The sequence below is a fragment of the Carcharodon carcharias genome, chromosome 20, assembly GCF_017639515.1.
Source record: "Carcharodon carcharias isolate sCarCar2 chromosome 20, sCarCar2.pri, whole genome shotgun sequence".
In the NCBI taxonomy this organism is placed as follows: Eukaryota; Metazoa; Chordata; class Chondrichthyes; order Lamniformes; family Lamnidae; genus Carcharodon; species Carcharodon carcharias.
In genome coordinates, this window is record NC_054486.1 from 67717946 (window position 1) to 67733953 (window position 16008).

Here is a 16008-nt window from a genome sequence, read left to right on the forward strand (position 1 = left end):
CATCCAAAACACTGCTGCTATGTCTTAACTTGCAGCAAGTCTTGTTTCACTATCCCCTTGCATTTGCTGACCTACATTGGCTCTTGTTCAAGCAATATCAATTTTAGCTGTTCGCTAAAAGATAAATGTTGACCATCACACCAGGAGAACTCCTCTGCTGCTCTTGGAATACAGCCTTTTACATATGTCTGAGAGGGCCAACAGGGTGTCAGTTTAATGTCTCATCCAAAGGTAGCACTTCCAAAAAGTACAGTACTCCTTCAGGACAGCATTGATGTTCCAGCCTAGTGTTATGTGTTCAAGTCTATGGAGTGGGTCTTGAACACACAATCTTCTGCTTCTGAGGAGGGATTGCTCCCACTGAACAACAGCTGATCCTTAAATCAGTAATAAAACTAATATGATCCTTATGTATTTCTGCTCCTGAGTACGTAGGTTTGAACTCCGACTCCCAAGGTATCATGCTAATCAGCATCTTAGTGGAGCCAAGTTTATGATCTCAATTTCTATCATTTTCAAATTTAGTAACTATTACCTTGTGCAACATGTAAAAATAATAACCCTATGTACTATTGGGAGAGAATTTATTATGAAACTAATTTTATACATTTTTTTGCCCTGTTTTTTTTTTTCTTTATTCTAATTTCTTACTGCAACCTTTCAACCAAGGTATCAGCCTTGGTTTAGTGGAGGCACTTTTGCATCTGAATTAGTAAGTCATGGATTCATGTCCACAGCCCAGAGACTAGGCTGGCACTTCAGTTCTTAGGGAGAGCTGCACTATTGGAGGTGCTATCTTTCAGTTGAGATGTTAAACTGAGATCCTCCTCAAGTAAGTGGGTGGTACTACCAAATCTAGACCCCTCCCCCCCAGTTATCCAGAAGCATACAGGCCAAGATAAAGCAGAAAATTTATGCCACAAAAGACTTACTACTGTAGAAAGCCTAGAGGAGTATAGAAAGTACAGGGGTGAAGTAAAAAAAGGAAATTAGGAAAGTAAAGAGAGAATACAAAAAATTGACAGGTAAAATCAAAGAAAATTCTAAGATGATTTACCAGTACATTAAGAGCAAGAGAATAACTAAGGAAAGGATAGGGCATATCAGAGATGTACATGGTAACTTGTGGGTTGATGCAGAAGATGTGGGCAGAGTTTCTCAAATAGTACTTCATCTGTCTTCACTAAGAAGAGGGTTGATGCAGACATTCTAGTTAAAGAGGAGGAGTGTGAAATATTAGATCCAATAAGCATAGTGAGGGAGGAAGTACTGTAGGGACTGGCATCCTAGGAGGTAGATAAATCACCAGAGCCGGATGGATTGTATCCCAGGCTGTTGAAGGAAACCAGGGAGGAAATATTGGATGCTCTGAGGATCATTTTCCAACCCTCACTAGATACTGGCAAGGTTCCAGAGGATTGGAGTTCTGAGAATGTTGTACCATTATTTAAAAAGGGCACGAGGAATAGGCCAGAAAATTATAGGCCGGTCAGCATGACTTTGGTGGTAGGCAAATTATTGGAAATGAGACAGGATAAACTGTCACTTAGAAAGGCATGGATTGATTAGGGATAGTCAACATGGTTTTTTTAGGGGAAGATCATGTCTTACTAACTTAATAGAATTTTTTGAGGAAGTAACAAGGAGGATTATTGAAGGTAGTGCAGTGGAATGTTGTCTACATGGATTTCAGTAAGGCATTTGACAAGGTCCCACATGGCAGATTGGTAAGGTAAGTGAGATGTTCTGGAATACAAGGGAAGGTGGCAGGTTGGATCCAAAATTGGCTCAGTGCGAGGAAACAGAGTCATGGTCAATGGATGTTTTTGCAAATGGAAGACAGTTTCCAGTGGTGTTCCACAAGGTTCAGTGTTGGATCCCTAGCTGTTTGTTGTATATACTAATGATTTAGACTTGCATTTGGGAAGCATGATTGGGAAATTTGCAGATGACACACAAATTGGCCATGTAGTTGATAGTGAAGAGGATAGCTATAGATTCCAGAATGATATCAGAATGGGTGGAGAAGTGGCAAACGGAATTCAACCTGGAAAAGTGTGAGGTAGTGCATTTGGGGAGGGCAAACAAAGCAAGGAAATTCTCAATAAACAGGAAGCTGTTGAGAGGGTTGAGGAAGTGGTGTGCTTGTCTGCAGGCCCTTAAAGGTGGCAGGACAGGTGAACAAGGTGACTAAGAAAGCATGTGGAATGCTTTCCTTTATTGGGTGAGGTATTGAATACAAAAGCAGGGATGGAACTGTGGAAAACGCTGGTTAGGCCACAGCTGGAATTTTGTGTACAGTTCTGATCACCACATTACAGGAAGGACATAATTGCTCTGGAGAGAGTGCAGAGGAGAATACAAGAATGTTGCCAGGGCTTGAAAATTGCAGCTATGAGGAGAAATTGGATAGGCTAGGGTTGTTTTCCTTAGAACAGACGAGGCCAAGGGGTGACCTAATTGAGGTGTACAAAATTATGAAGGGCCTAGATAGGGTAGACAGGAAAGACTTGTTCCCCCTGGCTGAGGGGTCAATTACCAGGGGGCATCAATTTAAGGTGATTGGTTGAAGAATTAGAGGGGACATAAGGAAACGCTTTTTCACCTAGAGGATGGTGGATGTCTGGAATTCACTGCCTAAGTTAGTGGTTGAGGCTGAAACGCTCATCTCATTTGAAAAGTACCTGGATCTACATCTGAAGTGCTGTAACCTGTAAGGCTATGGACCAGGTGATGGAAAGTGGGATTAAAATGAGTGGCTAGTTTTTTTTTTCTCTTTTTGGCCAGCGCAGATAGGCTGAATGGCCCCTTTCTGCGTCGTAACGTTTCTAAGTAAGTGCACAAGATTCCATGGCATAAATGCTGGCATGGACTGGTTGGGCCAAGTGGGCTGTTTCTGTGCTTTATATCCCACATAATGGTGTTATTAAAAGAAGAGTAAGGGAGTTCTTTTCAGCCTGGCCAATCATTATCCTTCATTCAATGTGAATAAAACATTATCTGGTCATTTCAGTGCAAATTGACAATAAATTTCCCTACATTACAACAGTATTTCATTAGCTGTAAAGTGCTTTAGAGTATCCCGAAGTCCTATAAATACAAGTTTTTATTTTTTTTACTTTTTCTCTCCTGGAGTCCCACTATCTATTTTGGAGCTGGATGGAGCATTGAAAAACATGGCCTAAAATTCAAAACTAGATCCACAGGCTGTTTTTAGCTAATCCAGCCCAGAAGTGAAAAGATTGACATATTCTGTCAACCTTTTAAATCAAATTTCAACAGCGAATAATTTTATTGCTGCATAAATTACTTTTGTTACAAGCACCAAAAAGATGGTTGTGTCCAAAGTAAGTAACTCCAGTGTAATTCTTCTGATTCCTTGCTGACAGACAAGAGGGAAGTGCCCAAAATTAGTTTCACTTTTGGTTCAGGAATTAATTTGGCAGCTGGAATCAGGGGCCAGGAAGTGGACTGGTTTGAAAGATGGCTACAAATTGAAAAGCACTGGGTAGGAGTTGAGGGAAGTTTCTCAGTTGAAAAATCGGAACTGGTGTTCTGCTACATGATTCAGATGCAAAAATTGGAGGTGCGAGGTCAAAATTTGTAGATGATACCAAAGTGAAGGATGTAGCTAATAATGCAGAGGATGGCATCAAACTGCATGCTGACATAGTAAATGGCCAATAAAATTTAATATTGCAAACTATGACGTGTTCATTTGGTAGGACACCACTTATTCCTTGAAATGTATGAAGCTAGTTGGTGTAGAAGAGCAAAATTGATCTGGTAATACAGATATGTAAATAGTTAAAAGTTGAAAAGGCTATAAAGATTGCATGCAGAGGACTGGGCTTCATTTCTGGAGCAACTGAGACAAAAGTAAGTAATGTTAAATTTATATAGAATCTTGGTTGGACCACACTTGGAGCCCTGGCCTCCATACTACAGAAAGGATATTGATGCATTGGAGAAAATATGGGAAAAGAATTACAAGTATGTTACCAAGATTGGGAGGATGCAACTATCTGGTAAGATTGAACAGGTTGGGGCTATTTTGTTTGAGAAATAGACTGAGAGGAGACCTGAGAGGTGGCTCAAATCCAGTTGGGTGCATTTAGAGAAACTGTTTCCACTGAATGGATGACTCCAAAAAAGGAGGCATAAATAAAAGCCACAAACAGATCAAATAAAGAATTTAGAAAGAATACCCTTACATGGTGGTGAGAATGTGAAACTCCTTGCACCCTAGAGCATTGAAGCAAATAGCATTCATGCATTTAAGAAATACTTGATGCATTGATGAGGGATAAGGGAATAGAGGAATACGGGCAGATTGTGAAGAGGTAATTCGAGTAGCAGGAAGGTTCATGTGTGTAACTGTTGGTGTACGCCAGATGGGCTAAATGGCTTGTTTCTGTTTATAGATTCTGTGCCACAAACACAAGTTCTTCCAATATTTAATGATCAACTTTGCATCTTTTTTTTTACACATTACATTGTGACTCGTGTTTCTCCTCATAGGGCTTTGTTCTTGATGAGCAAGAGTGGATTTCAACCTCCTAAGTTGAAAGACAAAGTGAAATGGTGAGTATATGTACCTTTTGTGCCAGCTTACAGTTATTGCAAATTGATGCTGAGGACTGAGTTGAAACTAATCTAAATTTAATTCATATGATACGTACAAATGAAGGTGGCCATGGCTGCTTAGTTCATCTATCCAGAGCAACACCACATTTGCCCCATTGCAACAACCAATCATTTCATAAATGATTTCCAGTGTTTTGGCTTTCATCATTCTCTTCAGGAGTCCATACTATTTATTGATCATTCAGTTTGGAGAAGAGCTTCCTGAGATTAATTCTAAATTTTGTTTTTACTGGTTTGAACTTGTTGTCATCTTGAAGTTGTTTATATAGTGTTTTAGCTTTATCAAGTAAAGCAGGAGTTCTCAACTGTTGTGCTTCTGAGGATCCCCTCCCATGTTAGAAAAATTTCAGACTGTCTGTACTTAAGACATTTTTTGTTTAAAAATTAGCCATTAAATTAAGCAAATAAAGAACTATTTGTTTGATTGCTTTGTGAAACTTGTTGCTAGTACTGAGCAGCAAGGTAACTTACACAAGCACAGTTGCTTGGTGAATGCTCACTCTGGCTTGATACTTTGCTTTCATTGTTACCATTGCTGAAAATCCAGCTAAAGTTGCGCTAAATGTGGCCAACACTGTGCTGCAGAGGAAACAGTGCTGAGCTCATTAGAGCATTCACTCCAAACTGTCTTCAGTGACATTTCATTGAACTTGGATTAATCACATGGAAGCGAATAGAGATGAATTAAAAATAAATGTGAGATAAATACTGCTGTCGAAGTCAGTGACCATACAAAGGGCCTTTTTGATCACGTACAAATGGTGTCCAACAATAAGAACCTGAACTAGCTGCATACATCGTCCTTGTATCTTTGCGACTATTCCACTCATCTCAATATACTGTGGACAGTCAACTGGCAGAGCCCCGGTTGAGAATCACTGATCTCAAAGATCATTGTTAAACTTTCTCCTTTGCTCATTAATGCTGGATGTCAGCCTCTTGGCCCCTTTCTAAACTGCTTCCAGTGGTTAATTATCTTGGTGACAAGAACTGAGCAGAACGCTCGAGGTGTGAACTGACCAGACCACTGTACAGCTGCTGTCTCATCATCTTTTTTATTCATTTTGAGGAATATGGGCATTGTGTTAAGAGTAGCAATTATTGCCCCCCCCCCCCCAAGTTGCTCTCGAAGATGGTGGTGAGCTGCCTTTGTGAATAATACATCTGAGTAGCTTGCTAGAATATTTGAGGAGAGTCAACCACATTGCCAAACCTGGTAAGAATGCCACATTTCCTTCCCTACAGGACATTAGAGAACTGGGTAGGTTTTTTACCACAATCCAGTAGTTTCATGGTCACTGGATTCCTTATGTGCTGTGTGAAGAATTATGGGCCTCTTCCAAATTCATATTTAAATATCATTCATGGAATACATATTTTCCTCTTTTTTTTTTCCTTCCTTTGCAGTACTTTACATGTGTTTACATTAAATTTCATTTACTTTAGTTCTGCCTACTTACTACATCCAACTCCAACTGCAAATTGTGGAGAAGCAAGGATCTAATGAGAGTGAAGAACTTGAAATAATATTAGTAAAAGCAAAAGAACTGGGGAATTGATGGGACCAAAAGTTGACAAATTGCCTGGACCTGATGGCCTGTACTGCAGGTTTTAAAAGAGATGGCTGCAGAGATAGTGGGTGCATTGGTTTTTAGGTTCCAGAATTTCCAAGATCCCAGAGCAGTCTCCATGGATTGGAAGATACCAAATGTAATTCTGCTGTTCAGAAAGAAGGGAGAAAACAGGTGACCAAAAGCCATTTAGTCTCATATCAATTGTAGGAAAACTGCTATAATCTATTATTAACTATGTGGTAACTGGTCGCTTGTAAAAATTGCCAGTGGCTAGACGGAGTGGATATGGTTTAAAAATTGCCAGTGGCTAGACGGAGTGGATATGGTTTGATGAAAGGAAAATCATGTTTGACAAATCTATTTTGTGAGGGTGTAACTAGTCAGATAGATAAAGGGGAACCAGTGAATGTAGAATATTTGCATTTTCAGAAGGCATTCTCAATGGCAGTTAAGGATGGGAAATAAATGTTGGCCTAGCAAGCGACATCCACACCCAGTGAAAGAATAAAAAAAAAAGCCATCAAGATGCCACACAAGGTTGCACAAGATTGGGGCTCTTGGGATTTGGGGTAATATTGGCATAAATTGAAGACTGGTTAATAGACAGAACGAAGAGTAGGGTTAAATGGGTAAATGCAATGGCAGGGTGTAACTAGTAGGGTGCTGTAAAGATTTGTGCATGGGCACAGCAATTTGAAATATCCAATTTCCAATATCCAATGCTGACAATATAAAGCTAGGTGTGAAAGTATGAACAGAGGATGCAAATGGACTGGTTAAGTGATTCGGAAAGAAGGCAGATCGGCAGATGGAGTAAAACCTGGGGAAGTGTGAACTTAACAACTTTGATGGGAAGAATGGAAGAGCAGAATATTTTTTAAAAGGTGAGAGAGTATTCAGAGGGAATGAATTGGCCATGAAATACCGTGGGATGTCCTAATGATATGAAAAGCACCTTATAAATGCAGGTCCTTATCATACAGGAATTTATTAGATTTTTAGAAGTATAAATTTTGGAATCCTAATATCCTAAAGGGCAACAATGAGTATTACTATGGCAACTTCTCACTCAAAATATAATAGAACTTCAAATGCTGTGTATGTCAAGCATTTTTGATTTCTTCCTGCCCATCATGTTTAACTATGAACGTACCAATTAAGCACAATTGTAATTGAAGACCATCACAAACAACACTTGTTACTGATATTGTGAAGGGACCAAGATCTCACCCTGTATGTTTTTATAAAATAGATATAGATGTCCTCATGGCTATTTCTAAAATTTTAAAAACTGGATAAAGACTTTTTGAAATAGCTGAAGCCATGTCTGTCTGTGACCCTCAAACAAAAGGACCTTTCTGGCAGTTTCAGGGAAACTCGTACCTCATTATCTCTGAAGAGCTACTAACAACACCCCTGTGGGCTGCATAGACTAAATTCAAAAAGAACTATACAAAGACCATCTGAATTTCCTAACCCAGGTTGGCCAACCAGAGTCTATTCATCTTTTAGGAAAAACGACCCCGCAATCTTCCTTTCAATTCTTAATGGTTGGAACATTTAACCATCTTGGGAACCCAGACATGGGATGCACATCCCTTGTCAAAGATAATGTGGAGAGGTCGGAGTCATGGGGCATGAACCTCTAGCTGGTGGAGCCAATCATATTGCCTTGCTGGACTGCAAAGCTCACTGCTGTTTTACCATCCACAAGCTGCCTCACAGAAAAGGGGCTCTGCCCATATTGAATACACGGCCTCATATATGCTGTTTCTACTGGAACTTCTGTACCATCGCCTACAAGACTGATTTCATCTCTGCGTGCGTATCTCATCATGTGAAGTCAACTCCATTGCGAAAGTGAATTTTACAACACCGTTTTCTGCCTGCTGACCTCCATGAAGGAGTACCTCATTGGACTTTGATTCTGGACTCTGGCCCCACGTGAAACAATAATTCCTTTCTCTGTGGTCTTTGCCCCTGTAAATCTTGCTTTTCTCTATCCCTCTTTTACTGTATGAGTGCACAGGGGGCTATGTTGCAATCTTCCTCCCACATTTGAGCATGTGCAAATAAACTAACCCTTTGAGTTCATCCTATCTCGAGTTTGCTGTGGGGTTATTATAAAAAAATGGGTCACAACAAAACTGAGGGGTTGGGAAATACGTCGCTGCTTATAAAGGGGGAAAAAAAATCAAAAATGCCTTTCTATTTATGCATGAGTGGTGAGAGGAGAAATTAGTGTTGTTTAAATTAATCCCTCTCCTGTCCATAACAATATTCTAATTATCATTGAAAATGGTTGGATTTTTTTTCACAAACTGGTATAATACCCAAGTTCATTTTTTTCACTATTAGGAGCACAACGTTCCACACTTTTCTCAAAGTAGCATTGACAAAAAATCCAAAGAAGAGGCCAACAGCAGAGAAGCTACTGACTGTAAGTAAATTTTAGCTTCAATCGTAGTATTAATGGCAATTGAATTACCGGTGATTGAAATAAGAAACTAACATTTCCTCTGACCAAAGGAATATGCCTAATTTTAATGGCAGCATTGCATTTTTTTTAACAATTCCATATATATTTATCCACCTATAATATCAGGTAGAATTGGCTGGGCTGTTTGCTCCCCTCCCCAACCCCTGGGATATGCCACATTATTGATCTGAAGTACTTCATGCCGATGGCCTATGAATTTATTTAATTAAGGCTATTTGTATTCAAATGAGGCGGTGGCTGACAAAGTTGGGACATTAACCAAAACTGCAGTCTGCATTTGAAGTGGGAGTTACAGGAAAATATGGCCCTGATTGCTCCTTTCTCATCCCCTCTGCAAGTTGATCATGCTCCCTACAATCCTCTTGGTTTGAGGTTGGGGGGAAGAGGATTGGGTGGGATGGGGAGAAATGGAGTAAGGGGAGTGAGAGATGGGGCCAGGAAGAGAGATGGAAGGACACTAAGGGAAGGCTGAGGGTGGGTGAGGTAGTGTCCTCCTATTGACTATAAAATAGAAAATGCTGGAAATGCTCAGCAGGTCTGATAGCATTTGTGGAAAGAGAAGCAGAGTTAATGTTTTGAATCCTTGAGCTCTGAAGATGTCATACAGACTTGAAATGTTAACTTTGTTTCTTTCTCCACTGATGCTGTCAGACCTGAGTTTTTCCAGCATTTTGTTTTTTATTTCAAATTTCTAGCATCCACAATATTTTGCTTTTCTCCTACTGATTTTCTGTTAACTTGGACAAAATCATATTTCTCTTTTTTGTTCATTCATGGGGTGTGGGCTTTGTTGGCTGGGCCAGCATTTATTGCCCATCCCTGGTTGCCCTTGAGAAGGTGGTGGTGAGCTGCCTTCTTGAACCGCTGCAGTCCATGTGGTGTAGGTACACCCACAGTGCTGTTAGAGAGGGAGTTCCAGGATTTTGTCCCGACATTGAAGGAATGGCGATATATTTCTCAAGTCAGAACGGTGAGTGACTTGGGGGGGAACTTCCAGGTGGTGGTGTTCTCATCTATCTGCTACCCTTGTCCTTCTAGGTGGTAGTGGTTGTGGGTTTGGAAGGGGCTGTTGAAGGAGCCTTGGTGAATTCCTTGGTGTATATAAAAACCCGAATTTGACTTTCATATCTTTACTGAACAGTACTGAACAGCCTGCAAATTTCTTTGAAAGAGTATCCGATGTTATTTATAGGCAAATAGGAGACCAGTGTGCTGCACATCAAGGTCATACTAGCTAAAAATGTTAAGTGGCCAGGTAATCTTTTTAGTGGCAACAAGCTTTAGTCTTAAACAAGATGAAAGTTAGTTTATTTCAAAATACTACTGCTGAAAGTTACTTGGGTAAAAATGATATAAGCTATTAACTAGAATACAGATACAGAGATTAAAAGCAGATAAAGATAAAAAGATGCTTAAAGATGAGATTTCAAATCAGTCTCTGTGAGATATCACTGCGGCCCATTACTTAAGTTCCTTCTTTCTGAAGTGAACGGGTTGAAACTTGAGGTTTGGTTTAGCAGCTGTGATGGCTTCTGCAGTCAGCCGGTTAGTGCTTGTCTTTTTCAGGTGGATTCAGCAGGTCAAGCAGATTTTGGGAGAGAGGGAAGGTTTGTTGTTCCTCATTTGATCTGTGGTTATAGCAATTTAAGATTGCCTGGACTCTTTTAGCAGAGCAACGGTTGATTTCTCAATACCTTCTTCTTTGGCTCTTGGCAGTAAGTCCCTTTCTGTCTTCTGCCCTTTCAGAATCCATAGAGCTTTCACACCTTTTTAGGGGATGCAGTGGATATCCTTGAGAAGTCATTTGCCTTTAAATGATTCTTTGTAGCCAGCTCTAGAGATATAAGTCTGACCAGGATTGAATAATCACAAAGTGCCATGCTGTCCGTCCATACTTCCATTTTGAAAGAGGCTTTTAAATTCATTGTAAAGGGGTTTGAAAACAGAAATGTACCTTTAAGACCATTGTCCTTAAAAACTGTAATATCATAATCACACATTTGTGACAGTGGTGGTCAACCTTCTTGAGCCACTGCAGTTTTTATAATGGTGGCTCGACCACAGTGCAGTCAGGTAGGAAGTTCTAGTGATTTGACCCAGCGATGAGTAAGGAAAGATAATGCATCCAAACCGGGATGATGTGTCAATTGGAAGAGAATTTGGAAGTGGTGTTTCCATGCACCTGCTACCTTTGTTCTAGATGGTGAAGGTCGCAGGTTTAGGAGGTGCTGTTGATGAAGCCTTGCGAGTTGCTGCAGTGCATCCTGTTGATAATACACGATGCAATCATATTTTGTGGATAGTGAACGGATTGGATGGTGCTGGGTTGTCAGTCAGTCTGGGGTGGGAGTTTGATCAAGTGAGAGGAAACACTGTCGCCTTGAGCCCAAAGACAACTAGGATCAGGACACTGACCTGAAAAAAATAAATGATTTTGCTAAAAGGGATTGAGAGATCTACTTTTTCAATATCGTTATCCTTGGGTTTAGTTGTGGAACCATGGTGGGATTTAACTACAACTATTACTCTACATTGAGTTCCAAATTGTTAAGCTGCTTTATTTTACAGACAGTATCTGGCTTGGTATCACTAAAGGATTCTGTCTCTGGAATGATTGGGAAAGTGCAATCCTCCTTGGATACAGGGGTGATGACAGAGGACTGAAGAATTGCAAATTTTACACCTTTTGTTCGAAAAAGAGTGTAAGATAAAACTCGGCAACTATAGGCCAGTTGGTTTAACCACAGTGGTGGGAAAGCTTTTAGGAACAATAACTCTGTACAAAATTACCTGTTACTTGGACAAATGTAGATTAGCTAAGGAAAGCCAGCATGGATTTTTTTTAAGGGCAAATTGTGTTTAATTAATTTGATTGAATTTTTTGATAAGGTAACAGGGTTGATGAGAGTAATGTTGCAGTGTTACATGGACTTTCAAAAAGCTTTTGTCGGTAAAGTTGAAATAAAAGAGTCAGTGGAAGCATGGATACAAAATTGGCTGAGTGACAGGAACCAATAGTGAACAGCTGTATTTTGAACTAGAAGAATGTATATAGTGAGGTTTCCCAGGGGTCGATATTAGGAACACTGCTTTTGACCTATATCAATGACCTAGATTTGGGTTTGCAAGGCATAATTTCAAAATTTGCAGTTGACACAAACTTGGAAGTATTATGAACTGTGAAGGGGATGGAGATACTTCAATGAAGGGATAGACAGGCTGTTAAAATGCACGGACAAATGGCAGATGAAATTTAATGCAGAGAAGTGTGAATTGATACGTTTTGGTAGGAAAAATGAGGAGAGGCAAAATAAAATAAAGGGTACTATTCTAGACTTAGTGCAGGAGCAGTGGGACCTGGGGCCATATGTGCAGAAATTGTTGAAGGTGGCAGGGCAGGTTAAGAAAGTGGTTAATAAGACATCGGATCCTAGACTTTATAAATAGAGGCAAAAAGTGCAAAAACAAGGAACTTATGTTGAACCTTTATAAAACACCAGTCTATGTTGGGTTCAATTCTGGGCACGACACTTTTAGAAAGAATGTGAAAGCATGGGAGAGGACTCAGAAAAGAGGGATCGCATGAATATTTCCAAAGATGAGGAACGTCAGTGGGTATATAGGGAAACTAAAGTTGTTCTCCTTCGAGAAGAGTTGTTTTTGAGAGGAGTTTTCATGGAGTTGCTTAAAATTATGAGGGGTCCAGACAGTGTAGATGGGGAGAAACTATTCCCTTTAGCGAAGAGTCAAGAACTAATTTTAAGGTGAGGTACAAAAGAGCCAGAAGTGACATGAGAAAAAAACCTTTTTGCGCTGTGAGTGGTTAGAATCTGCAAATCACTGCCTGTTTGTGGTGGAGGCAGGATTCAGTTGTTGCTTTCAAAAGGGAATTGATAATTAACTGAAGAGAGAACTCTGCAAACTTTCTGGGGAAAAGGTGGGGAGTGAGATTAGCTGAGCTGCTGTTGCAGAGAGCCAACATGGACATGACAGGAGAATGGCCTACATTAGTGCTGTAAAAATTATGAGGGTACATGCAACAGATGTGATATCCAATTCTGGTTACAATGGGGATTCCTATTGTTACACCCCTGAATAGACCTGTCTGCTGCCTGTGTACTTGCACTAAATCCTTTTCACCTATCACCCGTTAAGAAATAGAGATAGTTTAAGTAAGTTGTATTTCTGGGTATTAGGAATAAGCAATAGCTTTGAGTTTGTTTGATGTATTTTTTTTTATTTGTGGGTTTAAAAAGGTGAAACCTGGGACCTACTTTCATTTTAGAGTGGAGACAGCAGGTCTAAGGCTTTGTTTGTTTGTGTGCCTGCATTGTAATGAGATTTTACAACTCTTGAAAGGAAGTTAAAACTAACACAAGACAGAAAAAAACCTGGGCTGTTGCGTAGCAACAGGGGTCTAGCAGAAGGACCCCCCCCCTATATACACACACACACACACACACACACACACACACACACACACACACACACACACACACACACACACACACACACACACACACACACACACACACACACACACACACACAGAAACCAAAAGCATTTTGAGTTCAGTTGGTCAGTGTGCTCTAAAGTTGAAAGATTTGCCAGCAGAAGCAGTGTAAGAGAGGGACAGATAGCAAGTTCCAAACTAAAGTTGAAACCAGCTGCCAAGAGATGCTGGACAGGTGGGAGCTGAAGGAAGCAGGCTTCCCCAAAGAACAGAATAAGAGGGGTCCCAAGAAGACCTTCTAGTCACAGGGAACGAACAGGAATCTGGAAAAGGTCCTGTTAAGTGAAGTTAAGAGTGAAGAGCAGAGAAAGGCTCAAAGCTTAAAGGGAGAAAGCTGCAGGATGCAGATTTAAAGCAACATTGGCTTGCGAGAAGCCAGAAGATCCAAGGGGACAGCCGAAGGCCTGCAACTCTTTACTATGGCCATGTGAAACAGTGGTGTTCTGTTGGCACAGCTGAGAATTTGAGAGAGAGGACGTGGAAGGAAGCTTGAATGCACATGGCTATCTGGGGGAGAGGAACATTGGAAGGAGAGGTCAAAACCCTGAAGAGGGACACTTGTGGAAGGTGCCTGAGAAGAAGCATCATTTGGGAGAAGATTCCAAAGCAAGTTCTTCAAGAGTGGGGAATGGAAACCCTCGTGTGAAAGACGGAGTTCAGAGAGGACTTTGGCTCACGGTGTAACAAGCGTCTGGGGGAAGTTGAGGAAAGATCCATAGCATCTGTTTGGGATGGCATCTGTCACTTGGTTTCAGAGTGTGGTTTGCTTGACCACAGGTCACCCTTTGGTTTACAAGGACTATGTACTTACTGTGAACATTAGAGTATAAGATAACTTTTGTAACTTGTGTTATCATTACGAATCTGTATATATCTGTAAAGCTGTAGTTGTGGGTGAAGGAGTATTGTAATATATTTCATCTTTCTTGTTGAATAAATATTTTATTCTTTTGTTAAAAGTTCATCAGCTGACCCCTGTGACTCTCTTCAGTAGCTACTCTCCATGTATCCAAACAAAAAATAAAAGTTAGGATCTATCAAACTAGGTTCCACCCTGGGATCTGACTTGGCCGGCGGTAACATCAGTTGGGATCATAACACACCCCTGATTATGCAACGCCTACATAAAATCCTCATTCTTGTTTCAAATTCCTCCACATATCGGCTCTCCCTAAATCTAGTCTCCTACAACCTTTTTTCTCATTTTAAGGTGCTTCTTAAAACCTACATCTTTGATCAAACCTTTGCTGATCTGCCCTAATATTTGCATATATAACTTGTCAAACTTTGTTTTATAATACTTTTGTAAAGTGTCTTGGAACATTGTATTGTGTTAAAGACACTATATAAACTCATGCTGTTGTACAATTAAATATCGGATCATTCAAGCATGGTTCCAAACAAAAGTCATTCAAAGTGATTACAAGAATGTCCAGCATTGTTATAGCTGAGAGGATATTCAAGGAGAGCTGAAACTTGTAATGGTTATTCTTTGCTATATTTACAATTTGGCAGAGCATTTTAAATCTTATCTGCTTTCTTCATCCCTTTTCTATCCTTTTTCCCCAACCACTGCCCTCACCCCCAAAACGGCCATCTATTACCTGTTCCATATTCTTTCACAGAGCACTGACACTTGTTCTGCTGTTCACACATTATGCTTTCTTACCTTTATGCCTCTATCAGTACCTTTTTTAGCCCTTACCATTAACACTCCCTTTGTCTTGTGTCCATGACATCTTTGTCAATCTCTCCTTAGTCCCCACCTATCATTGACCTTCTATCTAGCTTCACCTGCTCCTCCCCTCCTTAAATAGTGTGCCTTTTCTACTTCCCTTTAGCTCTGTAGAAGTCATATGGACTTGAACCTTAACTCTGTTTCTCTCTCTACAGATGCTATCAGACCTGCTGAGTTTCTCCAGCATTTTTTGTTTTCATTTTAAATTTTAGTAATAGTAATCCTGTAATAGTTAAATCTAAAATCCACAGAGGCATTTGATTATAAAATGCACTGTTTATATGTACACCAACCGTTACTCGTTATCCAGTTTTGAGAATTTATAATTGTATTTTTTTTGCTTCTTCAGCATTCATTTTTAGCACAGCCAATCTTGTCCAGATCATTAGCATTAGAGTTGTTGGACAAAGTCAATAATCCTGAAAATCACCATTTCAATGAGACAGATGATGACGACCTTGAGGTATGAAGTACCATGGTTTTGATTATTTGTTTTTCAAAGCTCCATCCTTATGCTTGGCTTGCTCTTAAACCAAGCACTTTAAATTGAAGAAGACCAAATATGATTATTAGATTAACTGAAAAAAGAGGACCTTGGGAAATAAGCCAAGGGCACCACATCAGAAGAGAAATCCAAGAAAGGACAACATTGTAAAATACACACAGTGTGGTGTCAAGTCAAATACAAGAAAGCCAAATGCAAACAACACAGTTAACTAAAGGCAAAATGAAGTTGGACTATGTTGCGCCCAAACCTGAAATGATAATTCGGCTGCTCAGTTGCCATTTATTAGGTAAATAGGCTATGTTTTACTGCTATTTAAATAAAGGACTCAAGACTGTTAATTACGTAGCATTCAATTGGTGGTATGTAGTAACAAAAGGGAGGGGTGTGGTAATGAAAGTTTACTGATCAGTGACCTCTGATGAAGGATGCTTTTGCCTAACCAGTGTAACAGGCTAAGGGCACATTGACATTATGTTTGTTTTAGTCTTCTGAGAAATTATATGTACAGAAGAGCATTTTTCTATTGTA

At 40.0% G+C, this 16008-nt stretch overlaps 1 protein-coding gene across 6 annotated transcripts in view; it reads left to right on the forward strand.

The window, feature by feature from the left end:
- Positions 1 to 16008, forward strand: part of map4k5 (mitogen-activated protein kinase kinase kinase kinase 5) — a 149685-nt gene that overhangs the window by 72193 nt on the left and 61484 nt on the right. For all 6 annotated transcript variants that reach the window (XM_041214459.1, XM_041214460.1, XM_041214464.1 and 3 more), the window contains 3 exons: positions 4522 to 4584; positions 8580 to 8661; positions 15322 to 15435. In XM_041214459.1, the coding sequence (XP_041070393.1) occupies positions 4522 to 4584; positions 8580 to 8661; positions 15322 to 15435 (259 nt within the window). The remainder of the gene's footprint in view (positions 1 to 4521; positions 4585 to 8579; positions 8662 to 15321; positions 15436 to 16008) is intronic.